Source organism: Typha latifolia, chromosome 5 (genome assembly GCF_019914945.1).
Source record: "Typha latifolia isolate L0001 chromosome 5, TyphaL0001v2, whole genome shotgun sequence".
Classification (NCBI taxonomy): domain Eukaryota; kingdom Viridiplantae; phylum Streptophyta; class Magnoliopsida; order Poales; family Typhaceae; genus Typha; species Typha latifolia.
The window spans coordinates 12,586,647-12,603,335 of NC_133090.1; the positions used below are offsets into that span (position 1 = coordinate 12,586,647).

Sequence of the window (16,689 nt, forward strand, 5' to 3'; positions counted from 1 at the left end):
ACCATTGATAGAAACAATACGATAATTTTTCCCTCAAGTAATAGATTACCGATTTAGAAGAAGAACCAATCTCAACATAATTATTCTCTCTTTGCATCTAACCAAACACAAATGATAAAGAAGAGAGTGCGGGAAAAAAAAATCAATAAATTAGCGAATTACCTCACAACTCCTCGGCTTTGTCCATAAAGCAGGAGAGGCTCACAGCATTCGACGGAGATTTCACTACAAGTAATCACACGCACCTAAACATCGAACAACTCGCAGAGATTACACCCCAAAAGAATGGGAGAGAGAGAGAGAGAGAGAGAGAGAGAAAGAGAGGGATGAGAAGAGAGAGAAGGAGAGAGAAGGATTTCTCTTTCTCTCTCCTGTCGGTTTTCCCTCCTCCTCACTCTTCGCCATTAATGGCCCGCGACTTCGGGCGGACTCGATCAACGCTTTGTAGTTATATCTCATCGCTGGTGGCGGTTTTTTTTTTCACTTACACCCCTCAAAAGATTCTTATTTACATGCAAATACTCTTCCTAAGTTCCTTCGAGGGACCTCAATTTTCCACGGACCTTCACTTAAATAAAAATAAACATAAATCTAGAGAGTAAAATGAATAGTGGCATATCATTAGATAGTTTTGGAGGGATATAAGTACAAAAATTACCTCTATTATTTAACCTTATATTCCAATTTTAGATATTAATATTTAAGAGGTATTGAATTGCTTGATTAAACGAGTTAAGGAATTAATGGTAATATGTCTGCACTTCACGTTGTCTTATCTAGATATTAATTTCGTGATATATTTTCGTGACTAATGATGATGTTTAATTAGCAGCATGCATCGATGAATTAATGGTAATTTCATGGTATACTTTGTGACTAATTATGCTGTTTAAAATATAGATAATTATATTAGAACTCCTGAAATATCAACATTAATCTTTTTCAAGTGACATAGACTATTGATATCATAGACCAGAAAAACTTCGAAAGATCAAAACAAGTATTAAGAAGTAGGGGTGTCAAGCTCGACGATCGGAGACTCAGCTTGGCTCTATCAAAGCTAAGCTCAGTCTGAGCCCGAGTTGCTAAAATTGGTTCAAAATTAATATCGAACCGAGCTGAGCTGACTTGATTACCCTATAAAATCGTCTCTGAGCACGTCTAAAGTTATTACTACAATTGATTACTTTATAATATCGAGGAATTAATGGTAATATATCTGCACTTCACGTTGTCTTATCTAGATAGTAATTTAGTGACACCATACGTGGATGAATTAATGGTAATTTCATGATATACTTTGTGACTAATTATGCCGTTTAAAATATAGATAATTATATTTAAACCTCCTAAAATATAACTATTTTTTATACTCTCTTTAAATCTGTTTTGGATGACATAGGCCCATGATGTCATATACGAAGAAACCCAGGAAGACCAGAACACCCGGTGAGAAGGTAAAATATTTTAGTTAATTTCTCTCTTCTTCCTCTCGATAATGTGTCAATACTACTATTTATATGACTTGCACGTATTAATTTATGACTGAGAAAAGATATTTAAAATATTTCTAATAGTTTACCGAGGTCTATGTGTCAAAAAAAAAATTAGAATCTAAGTGCAATTAATACTTTAAGGAGTGAGTTAAAATCAAGCCAAACTATAATTTTAATAATAAAAAAATCTCCTATCCCACTCATAAGCTCTAAGTCCAGCCAAAGTGCACATTGACGTTTTTCTTTGTTTAGTGGTTGCATTAGTACTTCATCATGCCTTAAAAGTTGGGGAAGTGGAGACAAATAAAGCCATGGGGATTGGGTAAAGCAAACATAGGGAGAAGCTAAAGTTTGGCACCTCATGCATATAATATATATATATATATATATATGTGCATACATATATATAGCCTTTTTTTCACATTGCAAATCATAAACTAAAGAAAATGCCAATAAAGATCAACCCATAGTATTTTTGTCCTTCATACTTTATCTGAGTACAAATTAAGAAGAAGAAAAGATACAATATGGTGATTAATAAAATATCATTTTGTTAATCAAATTCCCTATTTATGACTATGTATCTATGCAATGCTAGCATCATCACTCATTGGACTTTGAGCTATTCAATTTAGTTGTTTGAAATCTAGCCAACAATAGCAATTTGAGCAAAGTTAAAAAATTTCATCTCCAACTATTCTAATGCATTTTATCTTTCAATGAAAATTTCAGCTAAACATAGATACTAAGTTAGCAAATACATTGGTCTAATAAGGCTTGAGCTGGATTTATTTTAAGAAACTCAAATGTTTTTTATATTTTTGCAAAGGCCTATCTTATTTCAGCAGTGTTAGTTTAGCAAAACTTAGAGCGCTAAGGATGAGTTTACCAAAAGCTTAGGAGCATGATACCCCGTAACACCTAGAATAAAAAAAAAAAAAATTTCTCGTCCAACCTGCCTCCCACCATCCTCTCTTCTCTTCCTTCTTCTTTCTTTCATGCACGCCATCACTGCCACCCTCACCTATTTCCTCCTCCACCTCACCATCTCTCTCTACCTCTCCTTCTCTCGTGCTGCCGACACCGACGCCGACGAAGCCACGGACCCAGAGCTGACCCGTGTGAACCCAAGTCGCGGGCTCGGGCTACGCTCCCGCTGTCGTCGAGCTTGAGTCCTCCTCCTCTTTCCCTTCCCTTCCCTTTGGCTAACCACCAACTTGGGTGACGTGCGCAGGTCACCGGTCTCTAGGGTGGGCTGTCGGCGATCATTTATGGTATGAACCTATATTTCTATGTGTCTTGTAGAAATATATTATTGACAGGTCACGTGATGCACCGCGTGAGGAGATTTACTCACGCGGTATATATGTATTTGGAGGTTTGGGTGTTTCATATGCAATGCATCAGAGTTCAAAATTACTTCAACATTTTGATAGACATGATTATGAAGAATCTTAATAGACCGTGTATTATACATCACATTATCGAGAAACATTATGCAGAATTTTTTTTATATTTACAAGAAAGCTAATCTGGCGGCTGATTAACAAAGACTACTTATAATTTAAATATAAATAATTTTTGAGTATATTCTTCACTACTTGATATAATTATTATCCTTTCTTAGGATAGATAAGGGTGTCAAAGTTGTAATCTTCTATCTTCTTGTAACACCCCATAAATTAAAAAAGAAAAAGAAAAAACGGGGACCGCGCACGGGCTGAGCGCGTGCGTGCGTCCCAGCACCCCTGCCACCCCCTGTCCGGTCTGTTCTCCTCCCCTCCTTCTTCTTCTCTTGTTGTGCACCCCACCCAGCCTCCCATATTTCTTCTCCACCCTGCTACCTCTCTCTCCCTCTACTTTCTCTTGGGTTGCCGATGCTAGAGCCGACGGCTGACGAAGCCAACTATGCGACCCCCTCGGTAAACTTTTTGTTGTTGTTGTTGTTTCTCTTTCTTCCCTGTACTCACCCCCTCGGCCGCATGGCTGGGCCACTGACGTCGTCGACCTTGATGGTGGCCGCGTCTCTCTCTCTCTCTCCTCAATTTCCTCCTCTTTTCACTCTCCTTCCCTCCGGCTAGCCACCCACCCTAGGTGAGGGCCGCGGGCCACCGACCTCGAGGGCGGGCTGTTAGCGGCGTGGGCCATCGACAGCGCTAGGCCCTTTTCTCCCCCATTCTGTCTCCTTCCCTTGGAAGGGAATGGTGTGCGAGGGTGGGGTTGTTTAACCCCCACCCACGCCCTTGTTGGGCTGCAGCTTAGACCGCAACCCATGAGGCTTGTGGGCTACGGTCTAAACCGCATCCCATGGAGCCCGTGGGTTGCAGTTTGGACCGCAGCCCACGAGCTATTTCCTCCCTTGCCTATTGGGTTAGGCTTCAACCCAATCTAACACCCATCCTAGCCCATTTGGAGTCATTTGTAACCTATAACCCCATTTCTCTATTCCACCTAAAATAATGTGAATTTTATGATGACATAGAACTCACCCTAGGTGATGCTTGTATATGCCTAAACCTAAATTCTCTAATAATGTTAATGTATATGGCTAAACCTAGATTTTCTAATAAGGTAATTAATTGTAACTGTGAATTAATAGGATCAACACTAGGGAGGATTTTGAGATTTTGGAGGAGTGGAAACCCCCCAAGCGAGTAGAGTTTATACAAGTTTAGGATAATATAGTTACAACTATTATACCTTCCATGACACTATAGGAAATATTAGTATTAATGCATGTATCTAGTGTACCATGATATATTTTGATATGTGCTGTTATTGATAGTTTACTCATCATGATATAATGAGAATTTTACTATTAGCATATGTATTAATGTAACGGTGCTCTACATGTATCCTGTATAATAAAATCTTGCATAAATATCTATTATGAATATAGAATGTAACAATCATGATGACTATGACATGTCTTATACACTCACAAACACTGCACCACTTTCACATATTATTAGTAGTTGGATTCGCAATGCCCTACTCACTCAACTCGGGGTTAAGGGTAGAGTGTATCATATATGACTATACTATTAGCGGCCTACATCTGAGGTTGGGAGCTTGTGTGACATTCAGGTAATTATACTGCATAGTCAGAACTAGATTATGATGATAGAAGAACATGATTGTGAGACGGAGATATATCTCTAGTGGTACTCGACGACATAGGGTTAGAGCGTCCATTGATGAGCCGATGGCTTTCGATTCTCCTGTTGAGGGCGGAATGATTTAGAGATAGTGAGATATGGGCTCACGACTGAGGTCCTTAGTCTGATGGCCATAGACAACCAGTTACATGCAGTATCGCCATGCATGTTTAGGTTGCATTATCGCTAGATGTGTATATATCCCTCCTCGATGTATGAGATGATAGATGATTATGTAATGGAATATTTTCTTGAGAATGTCTACACTGTGTAGTGAATAGCTCAGTGAGCTATGATAAACATAATTAATGCCTTGGTGAGCATGAAATGACTAAACTACTCTTTTACTTCTAAGCATAATATGTAAACACTATGATTGATATTTGTATGAATAAAAGATTGTATCAAGCTTTATACATGTGTGAATTTATCCTGATATGATTAGGAGTTGACATGTTCTAGGATAGTGACGTGTAGTCTTTATTGATTGCATTGATTTAGTAACTCACGATAAGTCATTTAAATAAGCGTATTGTTATTGCTACCAACTAAGGCATACATTGAATATGCACATGTGATTTTATTGTTATAGATTGTATGGATTCTAATCGCTGGGCTGTGTGCTCACCACCTCTTGGTGGCATCATTTCAGAGCTAGGAAAAGTAGGTGTGGGTAGCGAGGAGTAGCTGCCTTTATTTCAGTTATGTCTATGTCTATTAGTTGTATTGAGCTCTTGTGAGGGTGTTTGATATAATTCGATCCATATTGGCTTCACGCGTGACATTAGGTTCATGGGAATGAGCATATTTGGCTACTTGAGTATGTAGAAGCAATAAAATTAATTTTTTGTTAGGGTGCATTCGAACGCCTGCATCATGTTCTCATCGACAAAGGATGGAAATGGCACGTTTGAATGAAAAAGGGCGCATTCGAATGCGATTGTTCGAACGCCTGCATCACACTCGCATCGACAGAGAACGGAAATTTTGTGTTTGAACGCAATCGAATGCACCGCGGTGAAAGTGTGGGTTTTGTTAGGGATTGTTAGGGTTGTTTGGGATTGATTACGTTGATTAAGGAGTTCTTAGGGTAATTATATATATGTGGAGGAAACCCTAATTGATGTCTTATCATGTTATTAGAATTAGCTTTTGCCTGATCTCTTTCTCTACTTGACTCTAGCCATTGGCGTCCTCTCTCACTTCTCTTCTTCTACTGCCCAAGTCTTTGGTCGGCCTCTTCTAGCCTCTAACCACCATCTTCCACAACAATTTCTCCCTCTTCACACCAAGAAGTAACCCTAGCATTCATCTAGGCATTGGAGGGCTATCAAGCTGGGACCCAATTGATCTTCGACCATTATTCAATCGATATCTTGAGATCTAACCGTCCAAATTCAGTGATCTTAGATTTGTTGGAAAGCTCTCTTCAAAGGCAACTCCAAAATTCAAGTAGATCCATTGGTTAGATTGTTCATAGATCCCGTTAGAAGTTGCGTGCTTCATTGACTCCAGAACCATTGCGGATTGGATTAGGCTGGTTCGTAACAGTGTTATGATTGTCATTTTATTTTGGACTTTAGAGTTGTATTTTAGATATGTATTTTGAAGGCTTGTTGTGGCCTGTAGAACTTGCATCCGGACTTATAATTTTTTGAGGGTATTTTTGGTATGAACCTATATTTCTTTGTCTTGTGGAAACCTATTACTGACAGATCACGTAATGCACCGCATGGGAAATTTACCTACGTGGTATCCAGACGTATTTGAAGGTTTGAGTGTTTGACTTCTTCTATTAAAAAAAATATAGCAAATACATCACTTCTGGACAAGTACCTATTCCTCCTATGATTATATATTGAATTCAGAAAACTCTTTGGGTATTGGGATTCTTAATTAATTTAAATAATCTTAATCTAGATAGGGTTTCAAGTTCACCAATTGGTGAAGGATTGCATAAGAAAGTGGCATTATTAGGTCTAAAAAAGATGAATCTATCTCACAAAAGGCACAAGAAAGTGGACAAAATAGTGGTGATGATGCAAATGGTTATAAGTTTGTGGGCCCTTGGAAATGGAGTAATTAATTTTTTTTTTGTTCTCTTCTTGTATCTAAAGGAAATGGATGTGGTGGGCCATCTCACATTATGGCCTAATTTCTGTTTTATTTTATTTTATTTATGATGGCCTTCTTTATATAAGGTAACTTTAAACCCTCTCATGTTTTGATCTCATTCTGACTAATATATATATTTTTTAAAAATTTGACTAAATTTTGGATATGGTATTTAGTAGTCAATTCCTTTTGTCTTATTTTGACTTTTGACTTTAGGTTTCTTTGGGTTAAATCCTCTATTAAATTCTCAATTTTTGTTAAAATGGCAAAAATCTTTAATATATGGTATACACAAATAGGCATTAATTTGGTCAAAATATTATTTGGTTGTGATATATAAAGAAAAAGGCAAAATAATTATTTTTTAATTTTTTCCTAGTACTATCAAAAATCCCAACTTAATTGCCACATACAATATTTATCAGTGGGGTGACTTCAACTTGAATTTAGAAACACAAAAAAAATAATAATTAACATAGACAATCACCCTAAGATATCTAAATTATTGCTGTTTTCTATATGCACTCTTTTATTGACCTATAAATTATAAAGAATTCTTTACATCTCTCACAATGTTAACGTCAAATAATTATTTATCTTTAATTTTCTTGTTTTTTTGCTCTAAACTAAGAGTAAAATAATATCTGAATGTTTGAAATTAGTCGCGAGATACTCATATATTATTTTTAGGGTAATTCATTTTTCACTCCTGGAATTATTACCATTTTTTAAGCTTTTTTTTAGTATATAGTAATCTCTAAATTAACTTAAAATAGTTTTTTTTTATGATAATCAAAATATCTTTAGATAGCTAATTAAATCTTTTCCCCTTTTCCAAATGCTAGTTGACCTCAATTTCCCACCATTTCCACTGAAAAGCTTCTTTTTTTTCTTTTGTCGTTCTTCAAGCTTAATCATCAACATCCGACCTACATGACATCTTTTAATTGGTCTCAAAAGGATGCCATCTCTAATTCCTCCAAATGCTCTCACTATCACACTCCCCCACCCAATTCAAAGATTTGAATATTACTATTAAGTTCTCTATCACTATCCTCTTCTTTTAGGAGAAAGGAAAAAAAAATAATGTTAATATATTAGAGAGGAAGAGACGTTGGGCGAGAGCAACTCCAGTGGCCTCCTCCCTCCCATGGCCGAGCTCGAGCTGGAATTCAATGAAGTTGGGCTAGATTCACTGCTGTTGGAGAGGAAGAATAAAATCTATTAATGTTAGAGGAGGAAGAAAAAATTCTATTACTATTGGCGGAGGAAGATGAACAAGAGTTGAAGGTAAAAAAAATTTCAAAAAAAATAAAAATATTTAATTTAGCTTGCCACGTAACTATTCCGTCATTATAAGTGCCAGGGTAATTTAGTCAATTTATTGATTTTGTCAAATGAGGTCGGAAGGTTAAGGTGATTCAGGAGATCAGTGTGTCTGCTAAAAAAAGGTTGGAGAGTCAAAAGAATTATCCCTTATTTTTAATATATTATAAAAGTTACATAAAGATATATATATATATATATATATATATATATATATAGAAATCGGCGGCAGTTCGGGATTAGGATTTAAAAATCCATAATTAAATTTTCATCAAATTATTACGTAGAAAAAAAAACTGTTTGATTGAGTCCACCGAGATCACAGCCGAGTGCAGGAAAAAAGGAGAAAAACAAAGAAAAAGAAAAAAAGGGGAGAGAGAGAGAGAGAGAGAGAGAGAGAGGCAGAGAGAGAAGCGTTTCTTTCGAGCTGGCTTCGAGTATCTCTCTCCTCGCGCCGGCCTCGTCGGATCCGCGGCGAACTAGGGTTGAAGATTCGAATTTAGCTCCTTTCCCTCTCTCTCTCTCTATTTGCTCCTTCTTATAGAGGCATTACGCCGAACTCCACGCCTCCAGCCGATGTGATCTGATCTCTGAAGCAAGCAGGGATGCTTAGAGGTTCAATTTAGGGCTCGTAGTGCACTTTGGAGACCTAAAGCTGGGATTTTGATCAGGTACGTTGCTAAAGGTTTGAACTTTTTTCTCTCTTGGGGTGCGGCACAAGAGAGAATTTTGTAACTTTTGATGGGCGGAGCACATGATCGCTCCTCTTCTTTTTGTCCACCCGGTGTTCTTTATTTAAGATGGCTGAATTAGGCTTTTGATCTCCTAATACTTTACTCTCTAAGTTTCTTGCACATCTTGCTCTATGCTTGTAGTTATCTTGCATTTTTTTTTGGTATGATAGTTCGCCGTCAGTTCATTTGTATAATCACCGAGATCCACTTAAATTTCTTGCATTCAATTAGAAAGTGAAATTACATATTCTATTCTCGAACAGTTTGTACTATTTTCCATCATTAATATCTATTCGTAAGCTTGTTTGATTTCAATTTGGGTCATGTTCTTTTTGTCCCGAATCAGGAAGCAGAGATGAAGTGCACGAAAGAAATGGCTGACGGCGGGGTGATACCAAAGGATCAGATTGATTCGCCATCTATTGATGAAGCTAGCAGTGGTGGATCAGTAGCTGGAGGAGACACTGCCTTAAAGAAGGGGCCTTGGACTTCTGCAGAAGATGCGATTCTGGTTGACTATGTTAATAAGCATGGTGAGGGAAACTGGAATGCTGTTCAGAAGCACTCGGGTCTGTTACGATGTGGTAAAAGCTGTAGGCTTCGATGGGCTAATCATCTGAAGCCAAATCTAAAGAAGGGCGCTTTCACCCGTGAAGAGGAGAAAAAGATCATCGAACTCCATGCTAAGATGGGAAATAAATGGGCTCGAATGGCTTCTCTTGTAAGCACGGCTTGCTCTCAGTTTCTAAATCCTATAGTGATCTCTTTAATATTTTTTATTTTCATGTGTATATAGTTATACAAGATATTTGGTCTTTCCTCTCCTTCTCTTTACTTTTTTCTATCTTATGCACTCTGAGATTGTTCTCTATACACTAGATTGGTGACAATGAGGTTTAAGTTTTAGTTCTCGATCCACTAGATTGGTAATAAAAATGTTTACTTCTATATGAACTACCAAAAGAGTATGAAGACTAGTTTTTCTCAAATCAAGAAGAGTTATTTGAAGGCTAACACACTGCTTGTAGCACTTTGACGCTATAGCTTTTCCTATGTTTCATGATAATTGTACAACGTAATTACATAAGAAGCTGGCAGTATCCCCTTTCCTTCTTTTTGTTTATTTAAGTTCGAACAGGAACTTGTGCCATTTTCAAGTTGGTTTGAGATTTGATAGGGCATATCTGACACTTGTTTGGCTTACTGAAAGTCCTAAATGTCCTTGTCTATTCTTTTCTTAAGAAATCAAGTTTCTTATTCATCTCCACTTCTCTGTCTTTCATATTTGCTTCTAAAATATCTTTTCTAGATACTCCTGGTTCTGTTTGTTTGACAATTGACCTCCAATGTCTCTTTGCCAGTTACCAGGGCGCACAGATAACGAGATAAAGAACTATTGGAATACCCGAAGAAAGAGATGCTTGCGTGCTGGTTTACCCATTTATCCTGATGATGTATTCTTTCAAGTATCAAATGAAAATCAGCAAAGTGCTGATGTCAGCGAATTCAGCAGCGGTTGTAAAAGGCCAAATGATGTTGTGCATGGAAGTAATTTTGAATTTTCCAATATCATCTTTGACAATTTCAATCCTAACCAAGGGGATCTATCTTATGCACCACCATTTCTGGATGTTTCTCTAGATAGGATGCTCTTTCAGAGCTTTGGATCCCACAGTCTCATCTTCCCAGATCCAACTATCCAAGTGAAGCGACTTAGAGAATCTGAAAGCACAATATGGGGACCTATCGGTACTATGTTTGGTGGGTCTTCCTCGATTGAGCAGTTCCCTGTTGATCCTGAGAAGATCCAGCACACTTTTTCTTTTGGTTGCCCATATGATCCTGATCCTGACAGTAAGAATCCTGCACCTCCTGTTGGTGCTATTGCTGACAGCCATGCCATTCTAAATGGCAAATTCTCTGCTTCTAAGGCCCTTACAGGGTCTGTGAAGTTGGAGCTCCCTTCACTCCAATATCCAGAAACTGATCCTAGTAGCTGCGCCTGGCTGGAATGTCCTGTCACACCACCTGATGAGCCAGCTGATGTTTATATTCAATCACATGAAGCAACTGCATCAGTGCAACCTGAATGTATCTTACCGCGAGACAGCGGTCTGTTGGACGAACTGCTTCGTCAGGCACATGCACTGAGTGGTGCGATAAGTCAACCACCTGCAAATGGTTCAACTTCTTCTGTTGTCACACCTGATGACCTGGTCCAAATCTCAGGGCTTAATCTTTGCAAGGAACACTGGGAAGAGTATGAAGATCCAGTTTCCACTGGGGGCTATTCTGTTGCTACCATCTTTGACGAGTGCATCCCTCCCATTAGTGGCACTTCACTGGACGAGCTCTCACCTTCCAAATCACCTTCTGGTAATCACCCCTGATGCTTAATTTTTTTATTTTTGTTTCCTTCATGACAGAATCTTTTAAGGTCATGTATAATGCTTCTGCAGGTGTGAAGACTATGGTGGTCACTAATGATCACATTCCGAACCTAAAACTCAGCAAGATAGCCATTTCACCATGTCCAGAAATTTTTAGGCCGGATGAGTTACTAGGGTCAACTTGGTACGAGGAAAGCTATCAAAGCCCAAAAGATCAGTCCATGTTCAGCGACACCATAGCTGCACTTCTGGGCGAAGAGTTCTGCAATGAGTACAAACCTGTACCTGTGCCAGCGTCACACACATTTGGTCATGGATTGGAGCTTGACATTTTCCCATGGAAGAACATGCCTCGTGCCTGTCAAATTTCAGGGTTTCTTTGAGATCTTGTGTGGCACTTATTTCAAGATTTATTCAACATCTGGTGTCAAGTAGAATTACTTTTCCTTTCAGTGCTGGTTGCTTCTAGACTTAATCAGGCAAAGGCTACATTGTTTGTAACAATACCCTGCCAGTGTTCTGCTAAGTATTCGATCAATTTTTAGTGTGTTGTGTGTGCTGTTGATTGTTATTGAACAATATGCAGACATAGTTCAGTTATTTCGTGTTTGGAATTTCTTAGGCTAATTATCTGGTTCTGCTTGACATTATTGTTGCTCTTGAAATGTAGTCACTATTATTGCTGTTGCTTTTGCTTTTATTTGTCTTTGCTCTTGTGGTAATATAAGTTTATATATATATATATATATATATATATATATATATATTTCAACATGGCTGGGAGATTTCTTTGTAGTATTTCAAGCAACTTATGGAGGCCATAAACCCCTCTGTACAGAGATGCTTTGGATAAGTAAATCTTGTATCATAGTTTAGCTACATGGAATGGAAGTTTGTTTGGTGTATTCGTCATCCTTCTGAAGCTTGAAATGTTTCTCAATTGACTCTTACGAGGGTAATTTGCACCGAAAACTCTTACGAGCTAAATTTAAGCCTGAGTTTGAGCTGAATCCTAGTTTGGTCGGAGGCTATTTTTGAGCCAAACTTAAGTCGAATCAGAATGAGCCCGAACTGAGCCCAAGCTTCAAACTAGGCAATTGTAAGCCAGATTGAACCAAGGCTATTATGCAAGACCTTTCAACCTTTATATCTAGCCAGGAACACTATGAACTTTGCAACCTTATTTTTTCTGAGGCGTTCATTTATTTTGACACCCACGAGGAGATGTGCTTAGTTTTTATTTCCTCTTCCTAAGTGAGAAACAATTTTAGTGCTCCATAGCTTATAAAGTAGTCCTACATAGAAAAGATAGTGGTTATCGATTAAGACGAGATGACAAAGGGCTTCAAGTAAGCCAGTTGAAGCATTGTTCTAATAAATTATCACATAACATATTTAATTTGCAAACTATAGGAACTAGAAAAGTAAACTTTTCATTTTCTGGTTCATATCTACATTCAAGAAGAGTTTTTGACTATTTTATGTCTCTCAAAAGTTTTTTATGGCGCATGTAATTATCTTAAAACTTACATATAAGACTAAGTGAATTAAAAACTTTAATTGCTGACACAGTACTTATAGAGAAATTTAAAAATAGCTAAGAAAATACTAAGTATGAGAAAAAAAAATTTCTATATAAATCACTTATCCATACATTAGAACCAAAAAAATGATTTATATATAGCTCTTCGCATTTACTAATTTGTTAAGTGATATTTAAATTTTCATATAAGTTATTTATTTAATTATGATTTTTAGTGTAAAAAAATAGGATTAAATATATATTTTATCTCTCATGTAATTTTATTCCTATATTTTAAAAAATCTCAAAAATTATATTTACGACTAAGTGAAACAGTCAATTTTTCTGCAAAGTTAATAATCTGCGCCCAAATGACCAAAATATCTTATCGTGTTTATTAGAAGTAAAAATTTATTCCAAAAAATATTTGATAGACTAGTTCGAAAAAAATAGAAAACTCCTGAGAAATAATTTAAAAATGGAATCCTGTAATCCCATGGATGCCCCGCAACAGAATTTCAAACTACAATTCTACCCCTACTTAAAATAATTTAAAAATGGAAAAATAGTTTGTTGTAGTTAATTAAAGCAACGTTATACGAAACATAGAATTCTTCTCTTCCTCTTCCTTAACAAATGGAGAACAGAAGCCATGGCGATCGAAGAGCCAGTCTCCACCCATCTAGCTGCAAGCATTGGAGGTCGCCGGAGGATCCGTCGAAGCGTCGGAAGCACCGCCATCGCCGCAACCGCCGTGAGAGTAAGGGTGGGCGGGAGAAGGACGAAGGAGACAATCATCGTTCTTTAGTGGAGGTGGCCTCATCTGTCCCGGCGAAGCCCGTGGACGGTGAGCGCGAGGAGGGTGGTGAGAAAGGCGCCGTTTCAGTGGCGGGAACGGTTTCCGGCGGTGAATCGATCCGGTCAGAGAATGCCGAGATCAATTCCGCTTCGGTCTGTTTCGATCTTATCTTCGTTTCTCTCAAGAACACATCCAGCGACTTCCATTCTCTTGCCCAGTACGAGTAGAACTCGGATACTCGAATTAGTTTGGCGAAAAATTTGATTCGGAATAAAATTTATCTCCAACAGGTATAAATATGATTTTGGTTTTACGCGATTCTCTCTCTGGCATCTCTCTCTCTCTCTCTCTCTCTCTCTCTCTTTTCTTCTTTTGTCTCTGGCTTTATCCGAGCAAATTAATGGATGAGTTTCAAGTACCTTTGAGCCCTTCAATTCCAGCAGAATTTCTCTATGACGATGATCTCATCTACCATCGAGATGAGAGAATCTTTCAATCCGAAGAGCTTTGGATTCAGCATCTACCTCAAGAACTAGTTCTCGATGAACCTAGCCATGCTATTCAAGTTACCGATCAATCTCCTCAAGAGGTCATCCACCACCATTCAAACGATGTCCATCAAAGTGGGCAGTTAATCCAGCAACCTGGGAAGGTCATGCAATACCCTTTTCAAGAGATTGTCCACGAGAATTCTATTGGAGAAGGAGTATATAAGCAGCCACCTTATCTGCCTGGAACAGGATTTATCGACCAGCCTCCTCAAGAGGTCATCCACCCTACAGAGGTTGTCCATCAAAGTGGGCAGTTTATCCAGCTACCTGGGCAGGTTATGCACTATCCTCTTCAAGACATTATCCAGGAAAATTCTAGTGGAAAAGGAGCATATGAGCAGCCACCTTATCCGCTTGGAACAGGATTTATCCACCAGCCTCCTCAAGAGGCCATCCACTACCCTACAGAGGCTGTCCATCAAAGTGGAAAGTTTATCCAGCAACCTGGGCAGGTTATGCACTACTCTCTTCAAGAGATTGTCCAGCAGATTTCTACTACAGAAGGAGCATATGAGCAACCACCTTATCCACCTGGAACAGGGTTTATTGACCAGCCGCCTCAAGAGGTCATCCGCCCTACAGAGGTTGTCCATCAAAGTGGACAGTTTATCCAGCAACCTGGGCAAGGTATGCACTATCTTCTTCAAGACATTATCCATGAAAATTCTACTAGAGTAGGAGCATATGAGCAGCCACCTTATCCGCCTGGAACAGGGTTTATCCACCAGCCTCCTCAAGAGGCCATCCACTACCCTACAGAGGCTGTCCATCAAAGTGGAAAGTTTATCCAGCAACCTGGGCAGGTTATGCACTACTCTCTTCAAGAGATTGTCCAGCAGATTTCTACTAGAGAAGGAGCATATGAGCAACCACCTTATCCACCTGGAACAGGGTTTATCGACCAGCCGCCTCAAGAGGTCATCCGCCCTACAGAGGTTGTCCATCAAAGTGGACAGTTTATCCAGCAACCTGGGCAAGGTATGCACTATCTTCTTCAAGACAATATCCATGAAAATTCTACTAGAGTAGGAGCACATGAGCAGCCACCTTATCTGCCTGGAACAGGGTTTATCGACCAGCCTCCTCAAGAGGTCATCCACTACTCTACAGAGGTTGTCCATCAAAGTGGGCAGTTTACCCAGCAACCTGGACAGGTTATGCACCATCCTCCTCAAGAGATCAACCAGAAGAATCCTACTGGAGAAGAAGCATATAGGCAGCCACCTTATCCACCTGGAGTAAGGTTTGCTCCCACAGATGCGGAGCTTCTCGAGCAGTACCTCACCAAGAAAATACACGGCGAGCCGATCCCTAGGAAAATCATCAACGAAGAGGATGTGTATAGGGGCCATCCGGAGGACATTGTAGGTACGTAGAATAAAGTTTTAGTTTAGAATTTTTTTTATTATATCTAGTTTGTGCAAATTATCGACATATTTATGAAGTTATGTGTTAAGTAAATTCCATTTCATAGCCTATAATTTCACTATCTACAACCCATAAATGTAGAAACTCATAAGGACAGTGGGGAAACGGCATGGTACTTCTTCACGCCAAGAGATCGAAGGTATGGGAGAGGGAGAAGACCAAGGAGAGATGCAGGTCCAGGCTATTGGAAGGCCTCTGGATCAGACAAAGAGATTCATAATAGTAGTGGGGTTCAAATTGGATCTAAGAGACACCTTGTGTACCATGTTGGAAGACAGCAAGCAAGGATTAAGACGAATTGGATGATGTATGAGTACAAGGTGCAGGATTCTCAGATACCTTTGGACCCTAATCCTAAAGTAAAAATCATGCTCGTATGTCTCTATCTACCCTCTCATTTGTTCTCTTCTTCCTTTTTTTTTTTTTAAAAATTCATCTCCACTTATTTTTATTTAGTTTATTATTTAAGCATAATTGTTGCATTAATTTCTAAAAGGATATTCATATAATGTTCCTAAAAGATGGCTGGTAAATTTAACTGGCGAAGCTGAATGACTACGATGCCCTTCTTTATTAAATATGCTATCTAGTTGCTTCAGATAGTTTTTGAACCGTTTCAAACAATTTATACGAGGGCAAATTGGTATTTTCACAATCTAGGTTCAGTTTTAACTATGGTTTAAGAGGGATCTTTATTATAATTATGATATTTGGAAAGGTTTAAAGTGGTAATTATATAAAAATTCCTATTTTATTTGCCATGGATTTATTGTTCTTTTGTTCTCGGAAATCGGAATAACAACTAGCCTAATTGATCAAATCACAAAAGGTCAATATTGCCCATATTTTCAAGGGATTATATTCCTTTTTGTATTTAAGATAAAACAATGCTCTTTTTTAATTTAGTGTCTCCTATGATTAGGTACTAGATCCATATTTATTGTAGTAATATAACTAGTCTCGTTATTATGGGGATTTTACAATAACCCCCTATTATATTATTGCTAATAATCTTATTACATTTTTTTGCAGTTGGACACTTGGGTTTTGTGTAAAATATACAAGAAGGTTGAAAAGACTGAAGACAACTGATGCTGCTACAAGAGTTAGATCTGAAGAACAACCCCTAATAGCCTATTGATGGGTATTTACCAGGATTTTATTGTTTAA

The 16,689-nt window shown here is 38.2% G+C and overlaps 2 protein-coding genes across 2 annotated transcripts; both read left to right on the top strand.

Annotated features, from left to right (window-relative positions):
* Positions 1-8,465: 8,465 nt before the first annotated feature.
* Positions 8,466-11,819, top strand: LOC140788198 (transcription factor GAMYB-like). The gene is made up of 4 exons (XM_073137364.1): positions 8,466-8,766; positions 9,176-9,550; positions 10,191-11,205; positions 11,289-11,819. The coding sequence occupies exons 2-4, from the start codon at positions 9,185-9,187 to the stop codon at positions 11,600-11,602; spliced, it is 1,695 nt and encodes a 564-aa protein (XP_072993465.1). The 5' UTR covers positions 8,466-8,766; positions 9,176-9,184; the 3' UTR covers positions 11,603-11,819.
* Positions 11,820-13,940: 2,121 nt separating this feature from the next.
* Positions 13,941-16,689, top strand: LOC140789161 (uncharacterized). Its single transcript, XM_073138767.1, has 5 exons — positions 13,941-14,718; positions 14,806-15,069; positions 15,157-15,459; positions 15,601-15,893; positions 16,552-16,689. Exons 1-5 carry the CDS (start codon positions 13,941-13,943, stop codon positions 16,609-16,611), a joined length of 1,698 nt encoding a protein of 565 aa, XP_072994868.1. The 3' UTR covers positions 16,612-16,689.

Excerpts from the sequence above, each read along its gene's own strand:
- LOC140788198 (XM_073137364.1), top strand. The coding sequence starts at position 9,185 with ATGAAGTGCACGAAAGAAATGGCTGACGGCGGGGTGATACCAAAGGAT. Across the intron at positions 9,551-10,190 it reads GGGCTCGAATGGCTTCTCTT|TTACCAGGGCGCACAGATAA; the intron begins GTAAGCACGGCT and ends TCTCTTTGCCAG. Across the intron at positions 11,206-11,288 it reads ACCTTCCAAATCACCTTCTG|GTGTGAAGACTATGGTGGTC; the intron begins GTAATCACCCCT and ends ATGCTTCTGCAG.
- LOC140789161 (XM_073138767.1), top strand. The coding sequence starts at position 13,941 with ATGGATGAGTTTCAAGTACCTTTGAGCCCTTCAATTCCAGCAGAATTT. Across the intron at positions 14,719-14,805 it reads TATCCAGCAACCTGGGCAAG|GGTTTATCCACCAGCCTCCT; the intron begins GTATGCACTATC and ends CGCCTGGAACAG. Across the intron at positions 15,894-16,551 it reads CTAAAGTAAAAATCATGCTC|TTGGACACTTGGGTTTTGTG; the intron begins GTATGTCTCTAT and ends ATTTTTTTGCAG.